At 42.1% G+C, this 16,181-nt stretch overlaps 1 protein-coding gene across 4 annotated transcripts in view; it reads right to left on the reverse strand.

Moving 5' to 3' along the window:
* CSNK1E (casein kinase 1 epsilon) overlaps positions 1-16,181 on the reverse strand; it is a 49,223-nt gene that overhangs the window by 13,587 nt on the left and 19,455 nt on the right. For all 4 annotated transcript variants that reach the window (XM_066596267.1, XM_066596268.1, XM_066596270.1 and 1 more), the window contains 4 exons: positions 15,354-15,437; positions 3,803-3,913; positions 2,900-3,048; positions 942-1,170 (listed from right to left, as the gene is read on the reverse strand). In XM_066596267.1, the coding sequence (XP_066452364.1) occupies positions 942-1,170; positions 2,900-3,048; positions 3,803-3,913; positions 15,354-15,429 (565 nt within the window). In that variant the 5' untranslated portion in view covers positions 15,430-15,437. The remainder of the gene's footprint in view (positions 1-941; positions 1,171-2,899; positions 3,049-3,802; positions 3,914-15,353; positions 15,438-16,181) is intronic.

A 16,181-nucleotide genomic window follows, 5' to 3' on the forward strand; every position in this document is an offset into this window, starting at 1 on the left:
GCAATCATTCATAGATTAATGACTGCCTGTTTACACAGGCCAATCATTTGATTTTTATGTCTGCAGAAACTAATAGAAAGTGAACAAATTTTCTTTCATTGTTCAGTGTAAATGCTGCCAGCAACTGAACAGTTACTGTTCAGATTCAGGCGCTCCAGTGAGAATCTGAACAATAATTGTTCCATGTAAAAGGCTCCAACTGTGTTGGGAGTTTCTACGCTTTCCTTGTGAAGAGCTTGTGTGGTACAGTCCATGCAGTTTTATCATATAGGAATTGTTGTGAATCTGATAGTGACTTGAGAGAACAGAAACTCAAGTAAATCCCAGGTGGTTACAATAAGATCCAATCACTCACCTTAGGAGAAGGTTTCCAGGAATAGAGAATGAAGTAGATAGAGAAACTACTAAAACAAATACTACGGTGTTTCCCCGAAAATAAGACCCTGTCTTATAGTAAAAAGGGCCCAGTGTCTTATTTTTGGGAAGAGGGGGGGGGGGGCTATACTCACCTGGTCCACGGCGTCTCAATGCCTCCCGATGGTCTTCGGCGGCGCTGCGTCCTCGTCTCACAGCTAGCTTCTTCCTGGTGACAGGGGTTTGAATACCCTGCCTCCAGCAAAGCGAGCACTGCGATTGGCTAATTGAGCGCCAGCAGCCAGGGTATTCAAAGCCACATCATCAGCAGAAGCTGAGAGCGCAGACGGGGAGGAAACCCCGAAAACCCAGTAGCTCTTACTATCGGGGTAGGACCTATTTCCAGGGAAACACTGTAGCAGGCAGACACACACATAATGAATGAAAAAGAAATTTCACTGGAGTGGCCCTTTATGGGATTTCCAATTAATTCCTCTTCCTAAGAGGTAGAGGGGGCATTCATCCAGGCGATATGTTGAGAGCACATGACAGGTATTTATTTCTAGTTTAATTGTATGATCACCTACCTATGCCTAGATGAGTATTTATAGATGCATATCTAGCAGTCCCAGTCAGGTTCTTGTTTTCTCGATAGGGTATGTGTTGATGTGTCCGAGCATCACGATATTTCTTGGCTAGGCCGAAATCAATGATATATACCAAATTTCCCTTTTTTCCAAGTCCCATCAGAAAGTTGTCTGGTTTAACATCCCGGTGAATAAAGTTCTTGGAATGAATGTACTCAATGCGACTTATCTGTAATACATGACAAAATCACCACCGGTTGCCATTTAATGACTAAATAAAAATTATATAAACCATATAGTTTTACACGCAACTTACAGCTTTATATTAATGGCGTCAAAAGTTAAAAAGTCATTAAAGTGCTGCTTATGACTATTCCCTTCCTGTCATTTACAGTAGCTGCATATTTTTGTAACATTAAGTATCTGGCCTTTCATATATTCACAAGTGGCAGTCAGATTCGAAAAAAATAACTTGTATTCTTCTGATGCTGCCATTTGACAGCAAACACAGGGATTTCTGCAAGCTCCATTTAAATGGAATAGTCGCAGACATTTCTTGAACAGATCTTCAGCATTTAAATTCACCTCAAAAGTGTCAAGCATATATCAAAATTTTCCCTACATGGGTATCACCTAACAGGTGAACATTTTTAAACCCCTTCTACTATGGTAGCAAATGCTGTAAACAATGTAACATAGGCCCAACTATAATAAAACAGTATCTATTTACTTATAAGTTAACTCACCATCTTAAAAAGAGGACTTGTCATGTGTCTATGTCAGTGGGACTCGGCTGCATAGTTCGGTAGCCACTACCTTTCCTTCATACTCATTCTAGTCACCTGCAAAAGCTCTTTTTAGGTCCAGCTCCTGGCATCTTGAATCTGTCAAGTAGGGGGGGTGGGGGGTCTCCATCCACTGTTAGGCCGCCTGCAGACGAGCGGGTCGGATCCGGCAGCGAGAATTCTCGCCGCGGGACCCGACCTGAGAGCCTGCAGGGACGAGCGCGTACTCACCCGCGCCTGGCGGCCCCGGCTCTTTCATGTGCCGGCTGCGGCGCAGCCGGCGCATGCGCAGACCGGAGCCGGTGGCCGGGTGAGTGCGTGCCCCGCACAAAAATAGGACATGCCGCGGTTTGTTTGCCGCGCGAGATTTCGCGCGGCCAAACCGCGGCCGTCTGCATAGGAGTGCGTATTGTAATGCACTCCTATGCAAACTTTCAGTGGCGGAAATCCCGCGGGAAATACCGCCGCGGGATTTCCGCCCGTGTGCAGGCGGCCTTAAGTGGTGATGTCAGGGGCAGAGGAAAGCAGACATCACTGATTTACCATGAGTGAAGGAGATGGTCCATTTAGAAGAATCACTGTGCCAGGAGCCAGATCCAAGAAGAGCACATACAAGTGAATGGAGGGAGGGAAGTAACCAGAGAAAAATAGCTGTGAACGCACCTGGTAAGGTTTTATTTAATTTTTTTTATGCTGATACATCTTATTTTTGGTGTAAGACTTATATTTCAAGCCTCCCAGAAAATCCTAGCAAAAAACACTGCAAAGTCGCGCAACTAAATCAAGCAAAAAGTTTTTTTTTGTAGAAGTGATCAAATGAAGTCCTCATATCTCTGGGAAAAAAATACTATGTCATAAAGGCCAAAACTGGCTGCATCAGTAATGGGTTAAAATTCTGACCTACGATTTGCAACTACATAATTAAGAAGAGAACCATTCCATATAAAAATCAACCTTATTTTTGCTCTATACTATGAGAAAGGGTAATGATAGTAGAAATTAAGCATCTTTGCCACACACAAACCCACTGGACCTCACTATAGGTAGCAGCAGGAATTGCGTAATATTAACCACCTACTGAAAGCGGCTTCTCTGAGTTTTCCAGTCAAAAGATTAAAAAATAAATAAAGACAACCTTCTATTATTGCACCCATCACAGCAGCTCATATTTACCATCTGATCGGCCAGGAGTAGCACTGTCTTCAGGCTGAATTTGCGGGAACAAAAATTAAAGAGGTCTTCTAGGCTGGGGCCAAGTAATTCCATCACCATCACATTGTAATCTCCCTCGGCTCCACACCACTTGATTGAAGGAATTCCCACTGTCAGACAAGACGGTAATGTAAAGAGACACAAAAGCAGATTGTCATCAGCTGCTGAGCTCCCAATGCCATGACGCAGATACCAGCTCTAGTAGATTTGTATAACTACAGTCAGTAGGCCCTTACACTAGGATTTACCAAGCTAATGAAAATCATGGTATGCAAATAGCAAAGAATAAATACAAAGGAGAATATTTTGGCAACCGCTTTTAGGGTGCAGACAAATGTTTTGTAACCTCATTCTGGGGTAGCTGGGATTTGGATATGAAAGAGTTAATGCAAGTAACATGGTGGGTGTTGTATGTCTATTTTAGAGCAGGAGATGACAATTGTAGGGTTAAAAGGGGTTTTCCAGAGAGAAAAATACTATTGATCACCTATCCTTAGGTGCGGTAATCAATAGTTGATCGGCTAGGGTCCATCGCTTGGGACCCCCAACTGATCAGCTGATTGCGGCGCGGTCAGTGGGCACACAAATATATAGAAGTCGGAGCAGAAGTCTCTGCTCCAACCCCTGTGTAGTAACTGCAAGTGCAGCTCTCATTAAAACCAACGTGAACCATGCCTCAGTTACAAGTGCCGGCCACTACACAGGTCGGAGCGCACAGACTTCCGCTCCAACTCCTGTGTAATTGTTTTCTGAAGTGACAGCCTGGGTATCATTGGACCCTACAATGCCATAATAACAAAGCCAGTTTAAAAAAGGATTGCCTCCATTCTTTAATGTCAGAGCCACAGTACTCCGAGTTCTTACCTCCTCCTTGCATCATCTTGTAAAATTTACTCTCAATATGCAACTGAGGGTGCTTTGTCTTGACACATTCCAGCTTAATAGCGACCTCCTCGCCAGTGGCAATATTTGCACCTGTTGAAACACGTGAAACAACAAATGTCTCCTGTTTTGTAAATCAGATCATAAAACAAGTTGGCACAAATCTCTGATAATGAAACAAAACTAATCCAGTTTAACTTCCACTCATGCAAATAAAAGTTTTACAAAAACTGCAGATTAAGTACCGTAGATATAAATTTTTTACGATTGAACGTTTAGAAGCACATGGCTAAATTCTGCTTCAATGTCAAAAGTGGAGAGTCATGGAATCTGAAAGTAGCATGCATGCGGGCTCTCTACAAGCACCTATTGCACCAAAGCCATCCTTGCCCACATTGGAAGTGTTAGGCCTCATGTCCACTAGGAAATTCGGTCCCGTGCGGATTCTCCATGCAGAATCCCGCAGCGGGACCCTCCTTTCCTGGGGACATGAGGCCTAAAAATAGATTTTTCTTACCTGTCCGGACACTGCAGGTTCCTGTCCGTCGCACATGCGCCGTGCACTTTTTTTTTTTCCTTTTTGAACTCCTGCTCTCCCGCGCCGGAGAGCAGAAATTCAGCTGCGGGTGTACCACGGGACCGGACGGCTTCCATAGGTTTCTATGGAAGCCTGCTGGAGACCCGCAGAAAATGGAGCATGCTGCGTTTTCGCTCACGTGCGTGAGAAAACGCAAATCCATTAAGATGCCATCTGCGGGTGCAAATTTCAATTTAATTGCCCGCGGATGGACAATGGATCCCTATGGGCAAAATTGAATGCGGATTCCGCAGCGGAAATCCGCAATTCAATTTTGCTAGTGGACATGAGGCCTTAGAATTTTTCATTAATTCCTTGACAATGAGATGGGCCCCCAGCAATTAGTTATTTATGAAGGGTTTACATTTTCCTGCAGCGCCAACACAGGGGAAACAAAGCATTACAAAGTGCCCATTCAAACTATTAGGATGTCTAATACAGGATACTGCAAGTCCTGCGTGAAAAATGCTATTTGCAACGGCTCTTCCCTCGGACATGACAATGCTTAAGGCGACCCCTCCCTCTATTAGCCTAGAATTTGCCAATACGGTATATGAAAATGATTTATTTTAATTTTACGCTGCATACCCCTTTAAAAAAATGGAACCTTCAGACTCCATCATAAATTGTGTTGTTTTTTTTTCTTGGGTTTAAATACAGCCAAGGCCAACAACTGTATGGAGTTTATATATTCTCCCTGTATTTGTAGCCAGGTTTCTCCCACACTCCAAAAGGCCAGTTTCTGTCAACGCATTATCACAGGTCCATAGTACAGACATGTGACAACTGACATTGCAACCATATGTCATCACTATATTATTCAATAGAAAATAATACCAGTGAATGCAAATTCCAAGGCAAACAGATAGTAGCGCATGGCGCATTTGAAAAACACGGCTGTGAAAAATATGTGAATAGATGCATAAATTTGCATTGGCTCCATATTAAAGTCCGTAAAACATCAAGCAAATTTAAAAGCAGCCAAAAAGTTAAATTTGCTGTCTAAGATGCCTTCACTAGAGCCAATTGTTTTTTTGTTTTTTTTTTTAAAACAGGGAGATTGCTTTGTAAGTCCACTGAAGTCAAAGACTCACATGACCGATAATTTTTGTTGGTGCTATAAAAGCAAGATGAAAAAAAATTGGCTTGTGACATTTGTTAGCAAGGCAGACTGACTTGTGGGTGACAATACGTATGTTCTTGACAGACTCCTAATGAATAAATCGGTCCGGAGATCCTGCAACATCCTGTGGGCTATCGGCTGCTAGGACTAGAAGATCAACTTTAACATCACATAGACTAAAAGTTGCCCCATCCTATAGCTAGCTCGTTCACGCTCGTGCAGCCTGTTTAGACGTGCCAATGCATCATTGGCTCGGTCAAGCAAGAATCGTACAGTCTGTACAAGCGAAAGTGAAAGACTAAGCGATTGCGATTTAAACAGAACGAGCCAACGATTGCTTTTAGGTCTGCGTAAACGAGACGGAACGAAAAGCGAATGATCCTCATTCATCGTTGGCTCGCATTTAGACTGAATGATTATAGTTCACTTTTGCTCGTTTCAACGATTTTTTGAACGTTTATCTAAAAGCACCTTTACCATCAAGTTTGAGCAGTCAATCTGATAGATCGGATCTAACACAATGTTCTCAGATTGTGCTGCAGTACAGATGGAAAGCAGAGCCTTTAATGTACTCCATTTCCTTTTATACCCTACCAGCTAGCAAAGCTTTTACTATGCTTTCACGAGTAAACCACAAAGCAATCAGCAACAGCAATTTTAAGGAATCTCCAACTGAGCAGACAAATTCGCTATAAAAACCCACTATTGTACGGCTAAATATACAGAGGCTTCCATAAAAAAGTAAAGCAAAGATATATTCCTTCCAAGAGACCTGCAATGAGATTGCCCCAGATGCTCAGTTAAAACAAATAAAGGAAAGCAAACTTCACATCCACTATTTAAAAATCGACTATTTCACCAAATATTTTTGCATGAAATTAAAACCAGATAGTGAAATGTTTTCTAGTCTGTTTTTATATTCCGATTGTCGATTTTTTTTTATTCTGCCATCTCAAAATTTTCTTGTATAGATACACTTTAGGGCTCCTGCACACTGGTGATTGCAATATCTCTGCATTAATTTTTTTGACGCAAATGTCAATAGGAATTTCTAATGTTAAAAACTAATTGCACAAAAGATGCAAGTTTGTGCGATGCGTTTTTAACATTAGAAATTCCTATTGACATTCGCTTAAAAAAAAACAAAAAACGCAGCGATATCGCAATCGCCAGTGTGCAGGAGCCCTTACAGCAGCTTCAAGGGCCATTCACACAATGGTCAGGAGGGAACCACTGACTTGTGTAGGAGACTGGTCTAAAGATGCTCTGTGACCTGCAGGGGTCATTTTGCGGGAAGGGGGGAGTGGATGGTCAGCTTATACCTCTTGTGAATGGTGGATCCTGCGTTATCTACATATAAGTGTCACCTCTCCCTATAACCCTGCTTGTGAGGTCAGTCAAATGACTGCTGCAAGGCTTTCTCTACATATTGGGAAGTGTCAGTAGTATTAGGCTCTGTGGTCAGTATGAAAAATGCAGCATTTTAGGATTTTTTATTTTTATTTAAATACAGAATGTGACTAAACCGTTAAAAAGTTTAAAAAAATTAAATTAAAAAAGTCATTAAACGGGACGTGTCACCAGAAAATGACCCATTTTATATCATTCGAATTTTTGTGTTTAAAACATTTTTTAATCAGTTTCTTGTTACTCATTGAACATTTTAACCAATCACGTGTGTTGAACAGCATTCTGCAGTTTGTCCATTGATCACTACTGAACACTTGAGTTCCACTCATAAGGCACTTCCAGAACTCAATATATCTGCAACTGATCAATATGTACAAGCACTGGCGTAACTAAAAGAGATGCGGTTGCACCTGGGCCTAGGAGCCTTTAGGGGCCCATCAGTCCTCTCCTCCATATAGAGAGCCCAGTACTATGACTAAACCATTATATTCGGGGGCCTCCGTTACAGGTTTTGCATTGGGGTCCAGAAACCTCAAGTTACGTCTCTGTGTCCAAGTAAACCATTCTCCGCAAGGCTTGGCTTACACGGCTGTAAGCGGAATCCACTGCGGATTACAGCTGTGAACCCAGCCGCGACCCATCGTATGGATGCAAAAATTGTACTGTGCATGATCGTGTACTCACAGACAGCCATGCGCAGTACACCCTTTTTTTGTTTATATCTTTCACACTGTTGCCTAGCGATGACGCGAATATACATTGCATATTGGCTGCAGGTATTTCTGTGACCAAAGAGAACAATGAGCTCTGTCATGGATATCCGCTGTAAAATGGAACATGCAGAATTTTATTTTCAGCTGGCGGATTACACAATTTCTGACCCGTTAATGTGAATGGAACTGCATAATTCAATGAATTTGATTAATTCACGTATTACCACCGGTCATACGCTCTCGGAATCCGCTATTCAAAATCGCGTGAAAAAACACGCTCAAGAAAAAGGCAATTGTGCAGGATAAAGATGATTTATGAATCTTTGTTAAAGGTGTTGTCTCACGCCGAAACGGGTTTTTTTTTTCCCCATAGGCCCCCCGTTCGGCGTAGGACAACCCCAAAGGTTGTGTTAAAAAAAAAAAAAAATTTTATTACTTACCCAAATCCCCGCTCTGCGACATCTTCCTCCTCCTTCCTTCACCAAGATGGCCACCGGGATCTTTACCCACGATGCACCGCGGGTCTTCTCCCATGGTGCACCGTGGGCTCTGTGCGGTCCATTGCCGATTCCAGCCTCCTGATTGGCTGGAATAGGCACACGTGACGGGGCGGAGCTACGAGGACCAGCTCTCCGGCACGAGCGGCCCCATTCACCAGGAAGACGATCGCACAGCGCAAGCACGTCTAAAAACGCCAGAAGACAGCGAATTTAGACGGATCCATGGCGACGGGGACGCTAGCAACGGAGCAGGTAAGTGAATAACTTCTGTATGGCACATATTTAATGCACGATGTACATTACAAAGTGCATTAATATGGCCATACAGAAGTGTATAACCCCACTTGCTGCCGTGAGACAACCCCTTTAATGTTTCTTCTCACCTTCTAATGATATCTAATAAAAATGCATTACGTAAATATTTTGTTTACATCTGCATATTTGAGGTCTGGATTCGTGTCAATATTTTCTTCTGCCAAAAAAAGATTTTATTTCCTCCTGTTGGGAAACAATCACATATGATATAAAATGTTACAAAAAAAAAAAAAAAGGCTACATACCTCATTTGTCTTCGGGTTAGATCAATCTTGTATAGGATTAAGATTCACTATATTTTTATAACTTTTTTCCTCTCTATTGGATAACAATTTGTAGGTGGATAGAAACTACTAAGGGATTAGAAGCGCCATGTTTTGCTGCAAGTATTGTCTAATTACCACTCATATGGTTATATCTTGTACACTAACAGGCTAATCACTAAGGCAATTTTCAACTGGCCAGGAAAAAAAAAAAACAAAAAAAAAAAAACACACAAGATTTGTGCGTTGCGAGGCACACGAATATGAACCTACATACACATGCCATTTTTTCCCTCACATGGCATATAAAATTTGGGTCGTGTTCCATCCTTGGGCATTCGTTTGGAATGCATCGCTCATTGTTTTCAATGGGGCAAGCACAGCATTGCACAGTATGAGGGGTGCACACAAGTGCAATGCAAGGTTTACCTATTGAAAACAATAGGAAACATTCCGCGACCCTCCGGGTCACTACTACCCTGAATGGAGAGGCGGTTTTAAACACAAAAACACTGGAGTTTCTCCACAGGGACATCGCACGCTGGCAAGCGTAACATCGGGCAGAGTTTCACGGCCCGATATCGCAACCGCCTGTGTGAAGTTAGCCTAAGCATACCTTTACATGGGACAACTCTCGGGTATTAAGTACCCGATATCCATCCCAACGACTATCACTTCTACGCTTTCACACAACAGCAATAATCGCTCACTGAGTGGAAACAAAGCGTACAGATCTCTTCCGGACACCCACCGCAAGTCACTCACAAAAACTTAAAACTACTGTTTACATGGATGATAATCACTTGGTTTTCAGATGAGCTAAAAACTAAAGGACTCCAACAAGTGAGCGATTCTCACTCAATTGCTGTGCCGGGCTCAGTGTTTACATGGGACGACAGCTGCGGGTAATCTTTCTTCTGAGCGATTACTCTGTGACTGGCCCGTGTAAAGATACCCCAAAGCTGTACATGCATTTTAGATAGTTGTCAGTCAAAGAATAGGTTTTTCCTTTGGGGCCCAGGAGACTCAAGTTACAACTCTGTTCTGTTGAGATGTTGGCCACCAAATTTCATGTACATTGTAACTGTAAAGTTACTGTGTATTTTGTGCGCAGTGTACACTTGTTATACGCGGAATTCACAGGCAATCCAATACATTGCCTTATCCAGTTCCGCTCACATCTGTGTGTAGTAATTGCATAATACACAAGCGCAAAAGAGAACGCAGCACGTTCTATTTTGCCATCTAATACACACGCAAGAGAGCTTAATTTTCTCTATGGGTGCTTAATCAACGCCACCCATACGAAATGTAATTGCGTATGGGTGGTGTATATACACACAGTTGTGAAGAGACAGCATGGAAAATTTAAAACCAAGCCCCCCCAAAAAAACCAGGAGACTATGCATGACAGTGTGTGTGTGAGATATGCAGTTATGAGCAGTACAATATCGCCGCCATACTTGGGCCATAGGTCAGAGCCAGCCCCGCAGCGGTAAAGGCTACATGACTCATGCAGCGTTTTACGCATATGGCTGTGTGATCCCGGCCTAAGATGTATATATTTATTAGTACACATGAAACCCGGGTAAGAATCCTATAACATCGCTTTATTGAGTAATTCACGAGTCTGTTTATTGCCCGGATAGTAATTTCCGGTAAGGTCTTTTAAGGCTGTTTTTTCTTCCAGGTGATGTTCTGTGGCTTCACACAAGTCTGATCCTCTGAATAAACAAGGACAGTCATGGCGGCTCTGAGTCACTTGGCTATAACTACGTAAACTACTAATCAGATGTGTAACTTAGCCGGGGATGAATCAGAAGAGGCAGATAAAACTGCGCAAGTCCAAATTAAAGAGACAACTGAGGTAAGGGAGCATAGTTAAAAACAGGACTACTGATCCCTGAACACTCCTCTATAACACCAACTATCATAGGAGCCATTTATCTGCTAGTTATCATCCAAAACATGGGGAGGGGAATGACAAGCCCTCCCAAATAAGGTGAATCTATAAGCAGAAGCCCCCATGGCAGGATTTCTTACAAGCCTTTGGCGATACTGCTTTGCATGTCTAATCAGAGATAAACCAGAAGCTCTTGGCCCAGCAGATGGGGCCGACACAGCGGGAGTCTTCAGCAGAGGGTGGGGGCAGGGAGCTCCTCCACCTCCAGACATCTTCAGTGTACACAGACCCGGTCATGTCTCCATCCATCTCTGCTCACTTACAGCCCATGAACAGCACAGCTCCTTAACCCATAAGCTGCAGACATCCAAGAGCTACGATGGCCTTCGGAGCAGCTGCAGAGCCCCCAGCCAGCACCCTCTTACACTGCAGCTGACTCCCCCTTTCCTCTCCCTCCAACATCCTGTTTTCTCTTTGCTGCAGCACAGGCAAATCAGCAACTGAACAGATCACAAGCTCGGGGGAATACTAGGGATATCCTTCCTCTTACACAGCCAGGCTACGCATGAGTAAAAGCGCTTGCATGTACCAAACTGGGTACTGCGCTCACACAGCTACGTCTGTGGTGAGTATCAATGCATGGCACCCATTTTAATTAACAGAACCCATATGAGGTTATCTCGTTGATAGAGTCCTTGTACAGTTTTTCCTCATCTTGGAAGGAGAGCTTATCTGCATACTTTTTCCACAAGGTACTTTTAAATGACCCTACAGCTGCTTGAGTAAGGCCGGACTCTCACAACCGGATTTGAATTGCGGATTCCGTGATCGTATGATCCGTAGTTCAAATACATTGGATTACCCAATTCTGTTCACATTAGCAAGTTGGAATTCATGGAAATTAAATGCAGCATGTTCTATTATATCGTGAAATCTGCGATCATAGAGACCACTGTGCTCTATGGTTACGAATATAGCAAGCAACTGTTGGCCCATGTAAACAGGCATTCATCTGCGAAGGACTGCCTGTTTGCTCAAGTGGGTGACCAGAAGAGATCGGTGGCATGCTTTGGCTTCATTCAGTGAGCGATTGTCATGCCTGTGTAAAAGCATATGATGATCATTGGGACGGATTCAACAGTCGTGCAGTCAGGAAGTGCCCATATACATCCCTCCACACTTACCCGGCGCTCTCCATAAAGGAGAAACCATAACCTTCTCACCTCCTTCCCTAGACCTATGGCTACATAGAGAACACCAAGTACTGACTGTAATTACACACTAACTAGACAAGTAAATCAACCAACACTAAGAATAAGGAAAGAAAAGAAGAGCTGTGCCTGAAGGATATTTCTGTACAGAGTAGAAAATGTTGCGGTTAAAAAAAAATAAAATAAAATACCTGACCAATATAAAGAACAAAAACCATCATCTAGCAGCTGGAGTAGATTTATGGTATAATTTAAGCCAGTTTCTGGTGTAAATTATATGCAAGTGTGGCTAGCTGCACATGGCATATTTGCATTGTGGAATCTGGAGCAGGCATCTGCCTCTGGGGTCCACAGCAATTACCTTCCATAGCATGCTATGGAAAAGCGCTTTGTCCTGCACACAAGCCAAAGTCAATTGCGATTTTCCGCTTGTGGAGAAGAAAATCGCAGCATTCTCTATTTTAGTATGGTGTCTGCACAGACAGCTTCCATTGAAGTAAATGGAAGCCATCGGACCCGCAGCCAGTCCGTAATTAACATTGCCACAGATTCCGCGTCATCGTGGGAAAATCTTTACTGCGCATGTCCGACCGCATCCGGACTCCAACCCGGTTGTGTGCAGCAGGCTTGGGCGCCCCCTCCTAACAAGCTATGTCCCCTTCATAAGAAAGTAGCAAACATTTTCGAATTAGCAGGTCTTTTGTCAAATTGTGCGACTTTTTTTTTTTTTATAAACACCAAAAACTGGTTGATGAATCTCCCTCCATGTGTTTATTTATATATACATAGATATCTATAGACCTATACAAATTCTGCTAACAGTATTCCGGAAGTGGTTACTGAGGATTGGCCACGGCATTGGCCCTCATTACGGTTAATTGCATCCAGTAATGGTAATCCACATGCAGTTACTGCAGATCAGTCGCGGTGTGTATGAACACCAACAGGTTTACTACTTGTCAAGTACCAACAGAAGTGCTAATAGAATAGCTTGTTTCTGTGGTTTACCATAATATCAAATATGTGTATGAAAACTTTTACAATTCGTATAATGTAATAAATGTATAATCAATGAAACGTTTCTGCTGTTTACTACAGTGAATATCCCTAGTAAAAAAATATATAGCAAATACATCCATAGTCTTGTCACAGATTATATAGATTTTACTGAAGTGAAGCTATGGTGGCCTTACTGAGTAAAAGGGAAAGAAAATATGCCATATAAAGCAAATACTGTATGCAACAAAGGCTAAGTGACACTCCATGTGTAATATGTACTCCATATCTTTAACCAAAAAAAAATGGACCTCCATAGGAATCCAGGTATAGTACTTTGTTTGTTTTTTTGTTTTTTTAAACGGTATATATAGATTTACTAAATCAGAATTTGTTTATTTTTCAAACAAAACCACTTTAAACTGACACATAATAGCCACTGAAAATATCAAAATTAAAGTTTGCTGCAACTGTGCATTAAAACGTGCTAATTGCCAATTAACGTTTGATATATCTATATCTGCGCTTGTACAGTCAAGTTATGTAAGCAGCTTACGGCAGACTAGACAACTTATTTATGAAGCTACATCTTCACTTTTAACAAAGCAAAAAAAGGACAGACAGTCTGGGGGTACAGAGAGTTCTTATCTTCCGTTAACCGTATTTCTAAGAATGTAAGAAACTGTTTGTACCAAGCCAAGCAGGGAGCGTAGTGGGAAAGGATGAGCCAAGAACCTGATTATGCCAGGTCTGAGCCGTCTTTACATTGCTTGTCCCTGTTCAAGCAGCCAATACTTTAAGTCCAATGTCTGCACATGGAGTAATCCCAAGGGACTCCCGTAACCCGTTGAGGTGGGGGCAGAAGAGCGACAGTGTTTTCAGACATAGGAAACCTCCAGTACCCAAGAATGGAAGGCAGTCAGCAGATGTTCCCCAAGAACACCCAGAAATAGAAACACTGACCCCGGTTGTCTGAGCCAGAATAACATCCATGCGTGTAATACAGGTCAGTGTGCTGCAGGCTCACCCTAAAACTGCAGACACGGGATAAGCCAATGTTAGTGCTGCTTATTTTTACCACTAAAGTTATCTGTCTAACGATAGAAAGAATATGAAGAACAAGCCTTTAGCGCACACCATTTCCTACTCTATTGCTATTGTATCATATGATGGTTGGGATTTATAGACCTGAAGCCAGATGCAGCAATATAGACAGATTTTAATGACATGTCTCTTTTTCACTTCTGTTAAGTGCAATTATGGTCATGGAAGACCCTTCATGGTGGCTCTAAATTACCAATCACATCAATAGCTACATCTGAACGGATCTGAATAGCAGCGTGTGTGTGCAAGTGTCCATTAAAAAAAAAAAAAATCCAATTGACTAGAAGTTTTGCCAACTTTGTGAGATTCAGTAAACAGACCAAGGGTGTGTTCACACGTCGTTGATATGCTGCGGATTTTGGTGGAGATCTGCTGCAGATTTCACCACCCTCCAATTTGAATTCAATTGAAAGAATGAAATTTGCTACAGATCTGCACCAAAACCTGCAGCACATCAGCGACGTGTGAACACACCCTTGGGCCGCTCTCACGCAGCAGTTAGCAAAACGCTGTGGTCGAAAATGTGGCGTCTTACTAGCGTTTAGTGCAGAGATTCAAACGCCATTCTGAACGCTGTAAAAAGCAGTGAGTGCGAGAGTGGCTTTAGTTTGTTCACACGGGCGAGTGCGATTTTGCCAGTAAAAAAAAAAAACACAACTGACTCCCATGCTATTTTTGCACTTTTTTCTGTATTCTGCATTTCCTGTCCCCCCATGTGATCCCTAGAATAACATGTGTTGAAATTTCATGTAAAAGTAAAAAATGCATTAAACAAAACAAACAAAAAAAAACAACCATACAAAACAACAAGGCATGCGAGTCCAATGTGTTGTTTTTCACGCTCCCATACAAAATAATGGGTAATTCTTGAAGAATTTCCCAGAAATAGGGCATGCAACAGTTTTTCTAACCCAGCCTATTAGGCTGATCTTATTTGCCTCTTTTCTCACTCCTATGAATTAACCCATTCAAACGAATGGGTACTTTCCCCGTCCATCTTGGAATCGGACACAACTTGTGCAGGGGAAGGTGGAGGAGAAAACCTGTGTGAATACAGCCTAATGTGTATGAGAGTAAACTATGGATATAAACATGCCCAATTCTTTGTATCCTCTAGAGATGAGTGATGCCAAAATAGCATTTTCCTCGCTCTTGAGTTAAGCATGCATGCTTGGACATCCTGTTTAGTTGGGGGGGGGGGGGGGGGGGGGGCAAGGAGAGACAGCAAAAGCAATCTTTTGCAAGTCCCTTAATAAACATGCAAGCTCAAATTAATCCAAGCGTGCATGTTTATTATTTTAATAAGGAGAAGGGAATAAACCTTTATGTTTCTATAATCGGCATGATAGATTTCTCTTGAAATAAGATGAAATATTGCTTTTCAGCACATCATTAAATACCAGTACATGCCTGCTTACCTAAATAGATGTCTCCGAAGGAGCCGCTTCCAATCTTCCTGCCCAGTCTGTATTTGTTTCCCACTCTGAGCTCCATCTTTTACACTATAATAAAACAGTAAAACATTACAATTTAGGATTTTTTCCTCTTGCAGCAAAAATACAATGGAAACATCTCTTTAAAACCTGTGTTTTTTAAATGCCATTACTACTGGTAAAAGATTAAATACTAAAACACAATAATAGACATTAAATAATGAGTGATAGCTCTTTGACACATGCTCACAGTAATGGACCCAAAATACAGCAGGTACCCAGCATATTAGACTATGTATTTTATACAGAAATGCCCTAACAAAAAAACAAAAAAAAAAACAACAACAACAACAAAAAAAAAAAGGTAATAAGACACTCCTCAGTCGACACACCACCACTGACTTTCTGCCACCGCCCTATATGCTACTGCTCTACACTTTCTGATGAAACAGCGATGACATCTGAACACTGGTTCATGTTTAACTGCAGCAGTCACATGATCCTAAGTGAGCTGGTGATTGGCATTAGTCACTTGTCTCTGGGTTGGAACTTCATCACTGTTGCATCAGAATGAAGTAGAGAATAGCGGGGAACCAGGCTGCAAATAAGGGTGCTTTCACATGGGTCAATTTTTAAAGCCAATGCAAGGAGTGGATCATAATGGGAGGCAAAAAGTATATACAAAACATTCTACTTCTTTTTTAATCCACTTTTAATTTTGGCTTCAAAAATAGCACATAGAAAAGCAACTCCACAGAGGCAGTAAGGTCCCCAGTTACTTAATCAAGCTCACTTTTAGGACCCAAAAATATA

Source organism: Eleutherodactylus coqui, chromosome 3 (assembly GCF_035609145.1).
Source record: "Eleutherodactylus coqui strain aEleCoq1 chromosome 3, aEleCoq1.hap1, whole genome shotgun sequence".
Taxonomy (NCBI): domain Eukaryota; kingdom Metazoa; phylum Chordata; class Amphibia; order Anura; family Eleutherodactylidae; genus Eleutherodactylus; species Eleutherodactylus coqui.